This window comes from Sphaeroforma arctica (assembly GCF_001186125.1).
Source record: "Sphaeroforma arctica JP610 unplaced genomic scaffold supercont1.140, whole genome shotgun sequence".
Taxonomy (NCBI): Eukaryota; class Ichthyosporea; order Ichthyophonida; genus Sphaeroforma; species Sphaeroforma arctica.
Genome location: NW_014040418.1, coordinates 117,200 through 133,859, shown reverse-complemented (window position 1 = coordinate 133,859; position 16,660 = coordinate 117,200). Strand labels below are relative to the sequence as shown.

General features: G+C 41.8%; 2 protein-coding genes across 2 annotated transcripts in view; one reads left to right on the top strand and one right to left on the bottom strand.

Moving 5' to 3' along the window:
• SARC_02945 (hypothetical protein) overlaps window positions 1-1,616 on the top strand; it is a 3,083-nt gene extending 1,467 nt beyond the window's left edge. The window contains exons 2-3 of the mRNA XM_014303290.1: window positions 633-830; window positions 1,388-1,616. Coding sequence (XP_014158765.1) covers window positions 633-830; window positions 1,388-1,486 — 297 coding nt within the window. The 3' untranslated portion in view covers window positions 1,487-1,616. The remainder of the gene's footprint in view (window positions 1-632; window positions 831-1,387) is intronic.
• Window positions 1,617-1,967: 351 nt separating this feature from the next.
• On the bottom strand, window positions 1,968-5,314 carry SARC_02944 (serine/threonine protein kinase; the record flags this gene model as incomplete). The annotated part of the gene is made up of 4 exons (XM_014303289.1): window positions 1,968-3,072; window positions 3,408-4,133; window positions 4,204-5,052; window positions 5,258-5,314. The coding sequence occupies 4 exons, from the start codon at window positions 5,312-5,314 to the stop codon at window positions 2,743-2,745; spliced, it is 1,962 nt and encodes a 653-aa protein (XP_014158764.1). The 3' UTR covers window positions 1,968-2,742.
• Between the last annotated feature and the right edge of the window lie 11,346 nt (window positions 5,315-16,660).

Below are 16,660 nucleotides of genomic sequence, written 5' to 3'. Positions count from 1 at the left end.
GTGTGTGTGGTGTGTGTGTGTGTTGTTTATTTTATTTTGTTATATATGTATATATATATATCATACACACATGCACACACACGCATATATATATATATATATATATATATATGTACGTGTACATATATATTTATATATTTATATATATGTGTGTGTGTGTGTAAGTGTGTGTGTATTTCTATTTTAAGACAACATCGAGATTTTTATACGTTATCTGTTTTATATGTAGTATAACATATATATTTTTTCCTTGAAAGAAATTTTTGTTTGTTCTACTGAATGATATTTGACCTGTTAAATCTCGTCTTAGAATACAAAATACTTGCCATACAAATCTTTTTCTAGAACAGGCGCTTGATTTTATTCTATATATTAAACTTAGCAAAATGGTGTGTTCGATGCGCATCCAGCTTTTTGCCTCTTTTCGATATGGTTTATTGTGAACGTCCATTTGTTTCAATCGAATTCCGACTATACAAGTAAGCCTTATACGTATCGACTTCAATCGTACATATCTGTATATGAGTCATGTTTCTATAGCCTCTATGCGTTTGAACTCGGCTCCCTCATCTTGTGCGTAGTCTGACGCCTAGCTATGTCTCACACCATACTCTCTACGATAAATCTCACAGAAATCAGTTCCAGGCTTTGCATTTGTCAACAATGTCACCAACAGTGCACCTTTGTGGAAGTGGGCTCTAGCTATCGTACCCCTCACTCAGGCCGTCACTGGAGAACCTTCAGTTGATAAGTTGGACCTGAATCAGAGTTTGTCGCTGACATTCACTGGAATAGTATGGTCGTACTACGCTACTATCATTCAACCTCAGGTAATGCTCGACGCTCCCAATGCTGCGTAGCTTTTCCATTGTTTTATTTGAATTGAACATGTGTCGATTCTTGCTGCGATTTAACTGATATATTGTAGATGTTCGCTTAGAAATTTATGTCGTGGAAGAGTTCGCGTGCTTTTTCGATATATCATACGATATTGGCGTATTGTGTTATTCTCGTAGGCTGCTACATAGATGTTTGTCTACCACACTTGCCAGTATTATTGTGATCGACGTCTTAGTTAAGCTTCAAGGGTGTGTCGCTATGATGCTCGAAATCGAATAATTTCTATTGACAGGCTGTGTGCTATCATGGTGGTTTCTCGAGTATAATATTTCGTCGGATCTCTAGTAGGCAACGCGATCAATATCGGCTGACTTTGCACTTACATTTCAGCATAGGTTTTAGAGCGAACTACTACTGACAACTGAACATACGTCTCACTCTGAGCGATCGTGTTTATCGTTAAAGTACTTATGGCTGCAACGTCAGGCTAATGCATGTATCTGCGAACTAATCTTTCTCCATATATTCCTTATACTCGAAAATGTAGAATGCGGGTTCCAAGGCTCTGTGCGCTGTGAACATCGCACTACTCACGTCCAACGGTTACAACGCTTACCGAAAGATGAAGTATGACGGCGTTATTTAATTCGTTCAGCACCAGAGAGCTATGTCATAAGGCAATAAATATTAATATTGGTCATATAATATCACCCCAAAATGTTCTCTAATAAATAGCTCTTGCATTCCTACATCAGAGATTCTGCAAAATGGTCGAGCTGAAACATAGTTCAAACTTTATACTGCTTATGGTTCTGGTGTAGCTCTAGTGTGCATCGTAGTATAGTTCTAGAAGCTATGGCAATCGTGAATGTTTCTTCATCCCTTTGTGTAGTGTACCGACACGGCAAGAGCTCATAGCACCCTCGTAGACTCCTTGAAATGTCTAGATACTCATTCTGGGCTAAACTATATTTATGCCATATTTGTTTTTCGTTTTACGTCTCTGTCCAATGAACGACTGTCCTACCATCTTTCGGTGGACAATTCGAGATCTTTATTGATATATAGTTATATATACAAACTCATACTTTGAATACCAATTGGTCCACGTTCTTTGTTGCAACGTGGCGAATACAAATCATTGGTACTTTTTAGCGTAAGGTAGGTTGGGAACGTATATCTCAACCCAAAATTTTGTCAGCAGGGATGAATCATCCCACGAGATCTGCCAAGGATTTGTATGTACCCTCTGGCTTCAGCTGGTTCAGAAGTGGATGTACCCGTTCTGTAAGCTTTTGCTTGGCCATTTCATCCAGTTTGATCGTACCCCAGTACTTCTACAGTTGTTGCGACCGCTCCTCACGCTTAATTTTGTAAAACACATCTAAAGCGTTGTAAACCCTTCCCGGGTTCGGATTCTGATGACATTTCAGCACGTGCGCATGCGTTTCCCGCCCGAAGCCTTTCCAACAGAAAGCACAGAACTCGTTACTACCACGCGGACACGTATCACAGGTCAACGAAAAACAATTTGTGAAAGACTCGTCAAGTACATGGCCCATTTCTGGACATCTCAGTGTCAGTATCTGGTCGGCTATGTGGTGAAACCCTCAATCCTGTGCAGCTTCACGCTCTTGTTCGATCAATAGCTCTTCGCGTGCCTTTGGCTTATTTACCAGGCACATGGCTTCGTCAAATACACTCTGTTCAACATGGGCGGCGTATACTTTCGGTTCCCACACTTTCTCACAACCATTCATCTGCATTGAACATGGAAGTAGTCCAGCATTCCGAGCGATGAAGCTCGAGTAAGTCAGGTCAAATCGCAACCAGTCGTTCACACAGCCGTTGCATGTCACGTGCCCATTGCGAAACACCAGACTCTCCGCTGCAATATATGCTTCACAGCAAATCCCACACAGCCGAGCACTCATTAAACATTGGCATAGCTGTCACTTCAGGCAGTGTTGGACGCTCAGCTGGTTTCTCTTTCGTCATTTGGGCAACGAGTGTGGCGATTGCCGTGCCAGTCGCTGCCGTACAAGTATCAGACACGCTCACACCACTGAATAGTCCTTTCAGCACCAGGCCGAGTGAATATACGTCTGCACTCTTGTCAAACCTGCTCACCAATCCGCTACGTATCTCGGGTGCTTCGTATTTGCGCGTCACTCTTGCAGTCGTTACAGTACAGTCTGCGTCTCGCACATCGTCAAAGTCACCCAGCACAGCCTGTACATAGAAATCCAGAGCATAGTAAATACAGCTGCTGTTCTGACCACTGCGTTGATGTGAATAGCGAAATTAGGGGTACCAGCCAATATTAGCTACAGCATCCTTGGATAAGCATCTCGTGAAGATGAATGCGTTGTGGTGAACAGATCGGATGTATATGATACAATAAAAGCGTGAATAATTGAAAACTTCTAAATATATAATAATTGACCCTGGAGACCATATCAGCCTACATAAAGTATATGCGGACTTCTCTACCGTGCAAACGAGATGTGGCTCCAAAAAGGAACAAGAACTAGCTGCTAGCTGGCTTTGAGCTTCGTATTGCTCACCTCTAACTTCGACGTCAAGAATATGTTCTCGGGCTTCAAGTCGCAGTGCACAATATCCCGAGTGTGCAAGCTCTCGACTGCAGCTACAACTTGGTGCGCTATCCGTAGACACAACTTTGGATCTCTCTTTGGGTGACCATTTATCCATGCCGCAAGATCACCGCCACTGTAGTAGTACATGAGCACGTGTCCCCACTGATCCTCAGTGAACACTCCAATGACCGGCACAATATTGATCACTCCCCGTAGTGCACCCAGTTTACTACACGTCCTCATGAAGTGCGAGAAGTGTGAGCTGGTGGTGAGGCTGTAGGACTTCAGTACCACGTGCTTGCCCTCAAAGTCGGTGACGAGTCTCACGGGCCGACCCTTCTTGTCTGAAAGCAACCTCACCAGTTGATAGTTAACGGCACTGTCGTCTCTACGCAACATCCCCTGTGCCGCACATTCCAGCTCGTATTTTCCAGTGAAGGTTGTTCGCACGTTGGCATTTTGCAGAAGTTCGGGATAGTGTGTATCTGCAAACTGCAACCAGGCAGCCACTTCTTGACCAACAGCTTTATCTCGCCTCCGAGTGTTTGATTCCCACACACCAAACTCTTCGCGCAGTCTTGCTTCCTCGATCTCGTTTCCTGCCAGCACAATTTGCGCATCCCATCGCTTTCGCACACGCGTATTGTTTGTACATTCTGCTCGCAGTTTTTCCATCTCCATTACATCCGGAACCTTCAACCCAGCACACAACAAGGTGCGTCGTTCAACAAGGAATTGGTATGGTTTGGTCGCAATACCTCACCAGAGCATCCAAAGCCGTCTCTAGTCTGACACAAATTCCGAATAGTAAGGAAGCCTTGGTCACATTTTCTGCGCTATCCCTTTGAAATGCCAATTCTTCCGCGAGACCAGCAAAGCACTGCTCAAGACACCTCCATTTAGTTATCTTGTCGGCAGACTCAGACTCATGCCCTCGCAACAGCATTCTCGGAATCGTTTCACGCGCATTGTCTGCGACCATGTCACACGTCTTTTTTTGAGAGGTGTTATGGCCAAGGCCAGCGGCAAAGGTCTCCGCTGCGATGCATGCGTCCTTGCATAGCCTGTGAAAATCTTCGTCGTCGTTTACATACGATGACTCCGAATTCGGTACAGGTGGCCGTGTGCGTAGTTTGCTGAGTGCCTCAGCTGCACGCACACCGATCTCTGGTCGAGGATCGTTTGAGCGATTTTGTAGTGTATTCTCAATCAGAGCAAGACAACGCTGTCGCATACAATTGCGCTCAGAGATAACGTCAGGCACTATTTCCTTCCCACTACGAATTTGTGATTGCAAAGTGTCAAAAGTCGCTAGCGCTGCCTCGGCCCTTTTGAGATAATCTCGCTCACCCCCAGCCTCTGCACCTATCTGTACATCGCGCAATACGGCGCAGCACTCCATCACCAATTTAATGACTGGTTCCCGTATTTGTCGTACTTGCAAAATGTGCTTATAGCACGCATCTGCATCAACGATGTAGGCAAGGAATTCCTTGTTACCGGTTGGGTCGCTTGCTGGAATGGCTAGCTTGAACTCCGGCGTTGTCAGTGCGATGCTGTCCATCCGCGCGACTCGAATGCAGTCTGCAAACCTCGAAACAGTCACCAGGTACTGCTTTAAAAATATGCGAATGTACGCGCGAGTATATTGAGTGCATAGCCTGTAGAGATTGTACGCTAGACGAACACATGTACTTCTTTCTTTTTCACTGAAGCACAATCTTGACCATCTGCTTGACAACAACAACGGCCACGATGCTTACTATTCTCAGGCCAAACTATACTGAGAAATATGAAAACACTTGAATATCTCATACCCTTCTTTCTTCTATTGCTCTCCGTAGACGCGTCTTGACTTCATCGCTGGGGCACATTTGCATTGGAGTCTTCCCATTCTACACTCACATCGAAAACGGATGCCAGACAAAAATGTCAAGTCTTGCCCAAAAACGCTAAGCTGGAAGCCTATAGCTCAGATCAGCTATGGCAAAACCCCAAAAAGTTTTATACTATATCTCGGTTCTACACGAAAGCTTCTAAGCTATAAGAAAACCATAACGACTCATTGTCCAATATGTTATAAACCTTCATAACCCTTCAGATCACCTGGGAGAACTGGATTTTGTCCGCTTTCGCACTACTATAGTGTTTCCCAGGGTAACTCGCACCATACTACAATATTGCAGACAACTAAAAATAACATCCAGTCTCATCAGGCTATACGTTTTGTAGGAGCGAAGCCTTGTTTGTTGTACATTATAAAGTACCCAAACAAATGGATATACATGCGTAATGACGTTTTCGTATTTCAAGAACAAGGCATAGAATAGGCGACAAATGTTTTGTCGCTATTAAAGAATGTCCTCCAACCCTGGGCAGAAGCATAGAAACAATAAAAGGGAAAAAACCGATTCATCGTAAAATTTAGAACGAGATCACCTACGAAGGGCCAAACTAGACCACTCACCGCTGTTTTTGCCTGTGTGCCAACCCCACTTTCAACCAGCATTTGCACAGCGTATCCTAATCCTTTGCAGCAGGCAATGTGAAGTGGTGTCTTCTTTTGCTACAGAGTGCGATGCAAAACCATGTCACGAATATCCAACATCACTCGGACCAAGAACATCACCCTATCCTCGTTAGAAACAGACCTATGATAGGCTTTCTACAGAGAATCTTTTTGACGTTTTTTTATACTATCCAGCTCTCGTCTTGCTCTTGGGTGCGAATACACAATCGTACCCTACTGACGTGTCGTTTTCGAGACGATAAGACTCTATATAGCAGCCGTTAAACTGAAACGGCACATTGTCGTAAGTATGAACCACAGCCAAGACTGTAAATATTTTATTTCGCTTTTGCCGAAATCTAACATACCAAAGCGGAGAATCAAAGTACCACTACACATACTAATAGTCCATCAATAAGCCACATGTTAAATATTTCCACCTGTTTAGGTTCAGGTCATTAGTTCTACTTTTTGTTGAATACCAATCATTTCAGCAATATACACATCTTTCATCGCTAGTATCACGAGAACTCAATTACTGAGTCGAATACATCCCAAAGCAAAGCATGAGCATTATGAGCTGCACAAAAATCGTCAGTTTATGCGACCGTAGCGGTGACTATATCAGTACAAGGCTTGCGAATGATTTGGAACCATATAGTTCATACAAGCATGAGTTTTTTTCACAGTTGCAATTAAACGATCAAAATAGCTGCCAGTACTCATGATAGTTGCACACGTAGGAGTATTGTGTGTCGTCTTGTCATGTACACATATATATATCGGCATCACACTGTGAGTAATAGATGTTTGCGGTCAATTAGAACCAGTGCAAATTCGCCACACCCACGTGATCTAAGACTACCACCCGCGTACAGTGACTCGTAAATCTTGAGACAGCGATCGATCACCTTTAAGTACTTGCGCGTCATCCACTGCAGTGTCAGTTGTATCTATAGTGAATGCATAGCCCACAGAGCGACTGAATTTTCTGACGCATATTTAACTTTCGCGTCTATAACCCTTTATTCGGCAACGTGTTGCTATCTATATTTACACGTAGATATAAAAACTATACACCAGCCAAACTGAAGACCGGCATCAGCAGATTGACGACTTCACACACAAATTACAAATATATGACCCCGCAAAGCACATGTATGCAACACGGACGTGTTTGTCGGCCGCGCCTTTAGCATACTCTACGTCTAATCACCACATAGCATGATAGATAAAGTTCGATAACAACCACTCTCGCTGCGGGTTTTGCGGCTTACCAAGTTTTGTGCCTCAATATTGGCACCGTTACCAAGCAGTAGTTTCAAGATCCCAGCGTTTGCGTAGTTTTTGTAACAGTTAACGTGAAGTGGAGCGTCTCCATTCTGGAAGCCGAAGATACAAACCCAAATAAACGTATCGGCGTCACTCATCTCGAATGAAACTATTTAGGACATATATATATATATATATATATACCTGTCCCATGGCACATTTTGGCATAGTCATGCAAGTTAACCTCAGCGTAAACGTACCTGTGATGCTGCAAAGATTTGCATACGTCATATATATAATACAAACGGGCAAGTGGCAAGCTCACTTTTGCATCAAGTATCAATCAGCAATCAAACAGAGTCGAAACGTATACCAGACCCAGTACCTGGCGATAATGTTGTGAAGATATTGAGATTATAACATAACAACAGATCGCCTTTTAGTCTAGTTCTGGACTAACGGGCTTATTGTAGCCACATATCGTTCAAAAATTAATAGGAAACACACATGTACGGACGAGTGTCAAAATGAACTGAATATGATATGAAGCTAAGTAGTGTTCGACATTCCCAGAGGCGATCAACACATCCCCAGCAAAACACACAAACCATCGTACAGGAGTGCTGTTAAGACCATTTCTGTTTAGTCCAACAATTTATGAAGCTCAGTGTGTATTCAGGGAACAATCATGCTCGCTTCTGTGTACGTATACTTTCAACAACTTAACCATTAAGTGTGGTTTTAACAATTTGTGCACCAAACACTCTACAACACAGCGCCACAATATACGACAACGTAGTTTACTCACATCATCTCTCGCCTCTATATCAGTGCCATTGTCGAGCAGTAGTCTGACAACGGGTTCGTGCCCGGATATGCAAGCGTTGTGGAGTGGAATACGGCCTCGCTGAATGTACGTGATTAGAACCACGTAAGCCAGAATATTCCTGTCTACAAAAGTTCGTCCGGTACAAATCCTGAGCAAGGGCTTACAAATGTACATCCAGCCAGACGCGGACAAAGGGCAAAGATACTATACACATGCTCGATATCATCTATAGTAGTTTCCCGGTGAAAGGTAGAAGTTCGAGACTTGTGAGCATATTCGTATTAGAGACGCCAGTGAAGATTATTCAAGCATGTCAATGGTAATATTTTTTTTAAATATTGTTAAGGAGGTTTGATTGGAAAACTACACGACCGACAGGGAAAGAGATAACATGCCACAGCAGAAATATGATATGAAGCTTGAAATGTTCGACATTCGCAGTGGCAATCGGCACAGTCCCAAAAAAATACTCAAGTCATCACACAGGCGATGAGAGCTCTGAAGAATATATCACGTTGAGACCAGCAATTTATGAAGCTCAATGTCTGTCCAGGAACCAACCAAGTTATCCTCTGCTCACGGATACCTCCAACAAAGAACCCATAAGTGTGGCGCACAAGAAAACCGGACAACAATTTGTGCACCAAACACTACATAAGACAGCGCCACCATATACGACCAAGTATTTTACTCACATCATTTCTCGCCTTCATATCAGCGCCATTGTCAAGCAGTAGTCTGACAACGGGTTCATGTCCGTAGAAGCTAGCGTAGTGGAAGGGAGTACAGTGCCCCTGAATGTACGGCGTCACAACCATTATAAGCCATTATATTCCTGTCAACAACACTTCCGTCTGGTATAAATCACGAACAAAGGCGCACAAATGTACATCCAGCTAGATGCAGTAAACCCGCAAAGATGCTTGTGTACACATGCTCGAAATCATCTGTAGCGGTTTACCGCAGTAAGATGGGATATCGCTGCGCATGACCAATAGTTTGCCGGAGAACGACACGAACTTATGTATTCTCAAAATATAGTGAGCAGCGGTTACATAGAGGGAACAAATGCGGATGAGGGATGCCGTTTAAGATTATAATATGTAGTCGTCGATAGTAATTACTTTCTAAAGATAATGTTACGGTGGTTTAATTGGAAAAATACACAACTGACAGGGTAAAATCACATGCCAAAGCATCTGACTCGCCATTCCGTGACAATGTTACTCACAGTATAGTGCAATTTAGCTCCCACAGTGCATGTAGTTCTGTATACTTATCACATTGAGCACATATACTACTAAATACCAATTATACTCGTTGATATTTATATACCAGAATAATATATTTTGCTATTTTACAACCTAAAAGTATTAATAAAGCATTAATATAATACTAATAGAGTACGTACATCTCAGTATAACATGCATTACCACCATACAACCTAAACATACTAATGTAATACTAATAGAGTAGATACATTTCAGAATAACATATATTGCCGCCTTACAACCTAAACATAATAATAGAGTATGTACATCCCAAATTGACATACCTTACAACAGGCTTCGATGTCTGTTTTCCAGTCGAGCAGCAACTGTACGACCTTCACCAAATAAATAAGAACCCCTCAAGGACAGAGAACACCTGCACATTTTAATCGCTTAATCTGACTTACCTTCACCGATCCCCCCTGGGACGTTTCTTGCACTGCCATAGGTACAAATTGCCCAGGACGTTATATTTACCACTTTCCGATTATTGGCCCCATGAATTGGGGCTAAAGCCACCACAACGGGTTTGTGTGCTACGGTTGGTAATAACAACCTCCAGTAGATAGCCCTCAACTTATGCTAGAAAATAAATAAGAACCCCTCAAGGACAGAGAACACCTGCACATTTTAATCGCTTAATCTGACTTCAAGCTGTGGGATTGACAGCAACTAAATTGAAGAGCAAAGAGATGAAAGCCTAATACTAAAGTCGGCATCGACCAAGTTGCTTATCGGGGCACCAATCAGCTTCTAAGCTTCAATGACGATGTTTAAACCCGCACACAATGATGTTCCTTATACCAGTTCAATAGAAGATTTCAACAAATAGGAGGGAGTTAAAATGCCACCACGCAACCAGTCGAAAATGGACACCTAATGTTGGCGTAGTACGTTCGCTAATATCGTTGGTATCTCTGATATATAATTCAGAAACAAGGTCCTGGACTATCATCAACTATTCCTCAGCTCATCTCGAAATGTGTTCTACTTTCAAAGTGTAGCTTGCACGCCACACCACAATTCGATATATGTAAGTTAGTCTGAAATTATAGATTTGAGATTGGATGCTATTATAAAGGAGATAGTATGTATACTACTATACAGAAAGAGATGGTATTTTTGCGTATCGAATAGTAAATGGCAGCACGGCAATGTATCTGTCGAGTACCCCCATATAAACACTGTAATATATCGTGACAAAAGCCAATATTGCAACATGGTGATAGCTTTTCCACACACACGCGAACACACTTCAGAAGAATACTCTGAGTTGACATCGATGCCTTTCTTGAGAAGCTCCAGTACCACTACAACATCGCCATTGCGGCAAGCTGCGTGTATTGAGGCCATATAGATAGATATAGCATATGATAGATACGTCAATTGTCGTTTACTTGCTTTTGAATATATTTTATTTTGCGATTGTGTACACACTGCGAAGGTGCTTTATGTTCCTCTAGTATTTAAAATAGCTGAGTGTGATATACATGCTCAACGGTGGGTTCTACACACTACACATTTTGATTCTAAAAGTCTTCAAGGGATAGAGACTGGAACCCAGGCCTGAAGATGCATGATTTTGAAGGATTTTCTCGCTGTTCCATAACGTTGCAATTCAACGCAATCACGTTGGATAAAATTGCGTATAAATACACTCAGCAGACGTACCGTATATTTGAATAGCGCACGATATGGACGTTCAAAGTAGTAGTGTCGCCAAACCCCGTAGATATAGAACATATATCATTTCTCAAACAATACACGCGTATAGAAACACGGCCCTCTGGGTCAGGGTTTCTGCGGAAACCATTGCATGTCCTGAAGAAGGGTTACACGACAATCACACGCGACATACACCTACATACGAGAACACGTTTAGTATAACGAGAACAAAGACACTTAGAGATGCATAGAACCACCCGAAATGTATAAAGCACACGATATGCACAGCGAGCGACAAGGGCGTGGAATGATTTACACGGGAGCCATTGCGACCTATATGTACTCATTGGCATCACACGAGAGTGACACGTTTATTGCATGAGATGCGTCGGGTGTGTTTAATATTGATCTATTTATTATTATTTTTAAATACATATGCAGAGTGATGCAGACACTCGCGCTGGCCGCTGCTCTGGTGACTCATGCGTCATGACTGGAGGATTCAAGAGACCTAAACACCGGTGGATTATGTGGTACCTGTTGCTAAAAAAACATTTGCCCGCCAAAACAAATAATCGACTAAATGAGGACCATATTTAGGTCTCGTGAGCCTTGACCATACCGATTGCTGGGATAAACATGTATTTATTTATTTTATTCAATTGTAAATACTGGTTTTACGTGTGACTAGTGTGTACAGTTCTCTGATGAATACGTGCAATGTGTACAGTTCTCTGGTGAATACGTGTAATGTGTACAGTTCTATGATGAATACGTGTAATGTGTACAGTTCTCTGGTGAATACGTGTCATGTGTACAGTTCTCTGATGAATACGTGTAGTGTGTACAGTTATCTGGTGAATACGTGTAATGTGTACAGTTCTCTGGTGAATACAGCTGAGTTGACGTTCTGAAACGTTAGTACACAATCTAGCGCTCTCTGGAGAGTAAACAGAGAGGCAGTTGACAACTTATAAATGAACGATTAAACAACCTACAACTATAGTTGTCAGTATGGCCCTGTGTCACGTTATCTTGGGAAAGACGAGGTCTAACTATTGCTTACTATTCAGCAGAAATAGCACATATCATGGGGTGTACAACGGATCTAAAATTTATGTTAGATGCCTGTGTTTGACGAACATCGGATCACACAATGTTTGCCTATGGTATCGTGCTACGAATTTTCTTGGCAACAGGGAGTTTTAGACACTTTTTGGAACTTAAACATACTGGTTTGCGTCGAACGATGGCTTGTAAATATATAAGACCATATTCTTTTGTATTGCATGAATAAAGTTCTTCTAAAGCTGCATTCTATCGCAATGGCTCCCATACACAATTTATGCCGCAAAGGAGATGTAGATGGGGTGCGAAAGCTTCTGGAGGCAGGCGCCGATGTGAGCTTGGCCGATGAGTGTGATCAAGTGTGTGGTTAATTAGTCATCTGCTTAAAATCGTGACCTGTTTAAACATACATTATAATATAGACACATAACTTGAGCAAGTTACTTAACACATGACATAGAAACATGACATACATCTGTTTTGTTGTCTTTCAAGATTCGTGCATATCCGCAGCTCTATCTGATGTTCATCTTCATTCTTCCCGATATCGTATCATGCCACTTGTCCGACTTGTTTCTAGTAGACTGCTTACTGCTTGTACATGTTTTGCCCTCCATAAGCTTATTTGATTAGCAGAGCTTGTGTGTTGATACGAATGATAGACAGAATATCAGAACTCGTACTCTACACAAATGGAATATGATATTTGAGTCTGAACGAAAATGCCCTTGGTGTTGGCATGCGGTAGTGGTGTTGCTTTACAGCAATTACTGCTCTCAAATGTGCTTTTTGTCTTTCAATATGACTGCCATATTCTAGTGTGTATTATTTTCAGTTTACTATAGGTTGTCACCTAAAACAGTGTTTACAATCGATACTACTTGGAAAATGCACAGAATCCTGATAAAGTACCATCTGCTGGTCGATCTCTGCCCTGCATCCTTTTTCTATATACATTTATATATATATTATAGCACACTGGAGAGCGCTGAAATTACTCTTTCCGTTCTTTATACTTGTACTAGTTCAAGTATCCACTGCACGCTGCCTGCTCATCGCAATCCTCTGTGTAATTTGTGCAGCTGCTGCTCGACTGGGATGCTGAGATTGAGGCCACAGCTGCAGTGAGTCAATACTCGCGTGTTTGGGAGTTGCTATTATGTTCGTGAAGAGTAAATGGGCTCAGAGCTCCCCGCTACCACCAAGTGCTACGGGAAGCCTTCGTTTGCATCAAGTGCACTATTTTTGATATGGTGATTCTGCAAAGAATAAGATACTCCCATAGTTATGTTATGTGCTATAATGAATGAACTGGCTGTGTTTTCGCGTCGTTCTGTGACTGTATAGTGGATATATTATACGTGTCGCCGTTCCTAGCTATCAGCACAGCTTTAAATTGCGCGTGGTTATCTCACACTCTAGTATCGATTTAGCTGTACACGTGTGTATTTCAACAGCTATTGCTTTATGCACATTTATTTCAAACTCACTAAGCTTTTGTCTGGTAGTGTAAGTACTTGTCAATATATGAACAATACTATTACAGATGAAACTTGTATTCCACGCAATGTCGAATCTTCTAGTACATGGTTACAATCTATCTTGTTTTAACCTGCATATTCTGAAATCATGCTGTTCGTGTGAAATCCATAGTTATATTTTATACATTTACGAAGTGTGTGGCTGCCAAAATGAAATCTATAGTGATTTCGAGCATTTCAGAAGTGTATGGCTGCCTGGCACCTGTAGTTTAATATACGTGGCCGTCACAATTGTCAATCTGTGAGTGGATTGATCGTACTTCTCAAATCTGAGGTGTTTTTGGGATATCATCTCTGAATGTTTAGCAGTATTTCACAACATGGCAAGGGAGACTTACTTGTTTTTGCAATGTCCCGCTTATCGAGCGTCGTATCTTGGTTTCAAATGGCAGGCTCTTGGGCTATACCTGGTTATGGCTTCCTTGGCACTTACTATAATCAACACAGCCTTGGGGATATACACGTGGGATGAGCGTCATTGTAGCTATTCCATACAATGTTCTACTTCAAAACAAAGTCGTGTATATAGGATAAAGTCAAGATATACACGAGATAGTTGATGACTGACATAGATTACTCCGAATGATCTTCGCAGTATGGTATGACTGCACTTCACATTCTCTGTTTCAAATCTTATGCGAACGATGAGATCATGAAGCTTCTGCTTAGGAATGGTGCCAGTATCGAGGCGCAGGCTCGGGTAAGCCGCACATTTCTTAACTGCTTTTACCATCATTTGAGGCTATGTATATGATAGCATATAGAGTTTAGGAATAGGGAGTGTGCTGTGTTTGCGGCAGACTTGCATGACTGTGTACATGTTTAAACAAAGACCTGATGTTTCTGATTCTTAGGTGTTGTGCTTGTCTTCCACGTTTTCTTTATCAGTACATGTGGCATTGAAAGGCAAGCATATTCACTGAAAAGAATTTTTAACTAAGTACAGCTACATCTGCATCATCACAGCCGATCTCATGCTTCTGCCAATTCGTTTCTCATATAGTAAATACTTACGAAGAAAAATTGGTGCCGACTACACCCACTGTTTTTCATATGTACGTATCCATTTAACTTTGCTGTGGTGAATCTTAACGGTGCAATCCGCTGACGTCTACTACTGAATTAGTGATGCATGTGTCGACTTACGTGAGACAATGAACTTTATTTGAATATGTTTGTTCAATGATACAATTCTTGAAGTGCATATAGCGTGTTTACCACAGTTCAAGCTCGGTGATTGCAATGCAGCTGTTCTGTAGTGATAATACCGAATTTGTTACCCTCCGAAGCCGGTTCAATTTTGCACGACTTTTTATCCTCGTTGTCTCTTCACAACGGGTAACCATTGTGATTGAATACTGAACATATGTAAGTGTGGTATTTGCTACGCTGCACTAATGGCCGATGTACTATTACGTATCATACAACTCACATGCATCAAGAAATCAAGCAAAGTTGAATGCGCGTCGATCTTTTATTTTTTTGATATTTATTGTGCTGTCTTCCTTTCTATTTATTTGTGCTGTTTAATATTGTGTCGGTATGCTGACTGTCAAGTGTAACTGTAGCTGTCTGTAAGGTGGTGTTTGCCAGATAATCGGTCTATTTCCGCGTGTTGCTTGTTCTCGTATCATTCTCATCTGTTCTGAGGGGATTGTCTTTGACGTGACCATGTGCCTTTATACATTGGGTGAATGGAACCTTAAAACTGCGTGCGTTCTAATTCATCGAAAATCTTTTCAGAGTTTGATGAGGCAATCACGTATTTTACGAATTCAAAATTCATGAAATTTATAATTATCTTGCGTCAATTTAAAATTAGATACCGACATCAGCTACGCCTGTTTGTATAGTGCAACTGGAAATGTCAACAATAACTGTTTGAAGTACTTCTATATTTGCGAATCAATTGGAATAAGTAATACGGCTCTTCAAGTGGCTGATGTACTTGATTTAATACACACGACACATTTTGTATGGAATTAACCAGGATAACTTGACCCCGCTCCACATCGCCTGTAAATGTCAATGCGATAACGCCATGCGACTGCTGGTTGAAAATGGCGCAAACATGGGAGGCGAAAACAAATGTGAGTAAAGGATACCACAATACTCATCTTGCGCAGCGTTGTTCATCTTAAGTATGATTTAGTATTAATATCGCGGAATCTATTTGTAGTGCTATTTAAGGAGATTGAGTGGTAATTTATCGGGCGAAGTTTGTCGCATGAGGCATTTGCTTTCTTTTCACGGTTGTCTGGCGGTGGAAAGTTCATAATGTGTAATTGGGAGTTTTCACAATGGTCCTCACCTGCATTTGCATAGTGGTACGAGTATACACGCGTGCAAATTACCGTATTATAACTCCCAGACACATCCTCACCTTTATTCTATCGTACCATTCGGGACATTCATCTTCATTATAATATTTTTGTATAGTCTATGAACTATAGATGGGGAAGACTCCACTTGAATTGTGTCGAGACAATGATATGAAATCGTACCTGATACAAGCTATTGAGGAGAAGAAAGTATGGTCCTTATTTTTCGCATTCGCTGGTAGCTTTCGAGTAATTCAACCCAACGTTCTCGACCGTTGTGTGTCGCGTTTGAACAGGCATGGCCAAAAATGTTTAGCAATGGAATGTTTCTGGGGGCATTTCCATGTAGCTACACACTTGATTTTTATTCCTGCCCGAGGTTTGCATTTTCACTTCACCGGGCTAAACCCTTATTAACAAGCCACAAGGGACTTCGTATGTTGGCACTGTACTTCTCTGAATACAATTGGTTAGTGCTTAAGATAAAAGGTTTTTTGAGGCAGTTGTTGTGAAAGGGCTAATTTATATCACAAACTACGCATGTAGGTTTACATATGCGTTCTATCTCTATGTCATTAGCGCAAGCAGATGATAGCGAGATGCTTTGGGTGATTCCAGAAGGCACAACAGGACTCACTAGTACTGGCCCGGGCGGCGCTGGAGTTAAGGATCCCGACTGTCGAAGAAGGCTCTGTTTCGCACATACTAGCAGATGCAGACGCATGCTAAAAGTATACAACTCAT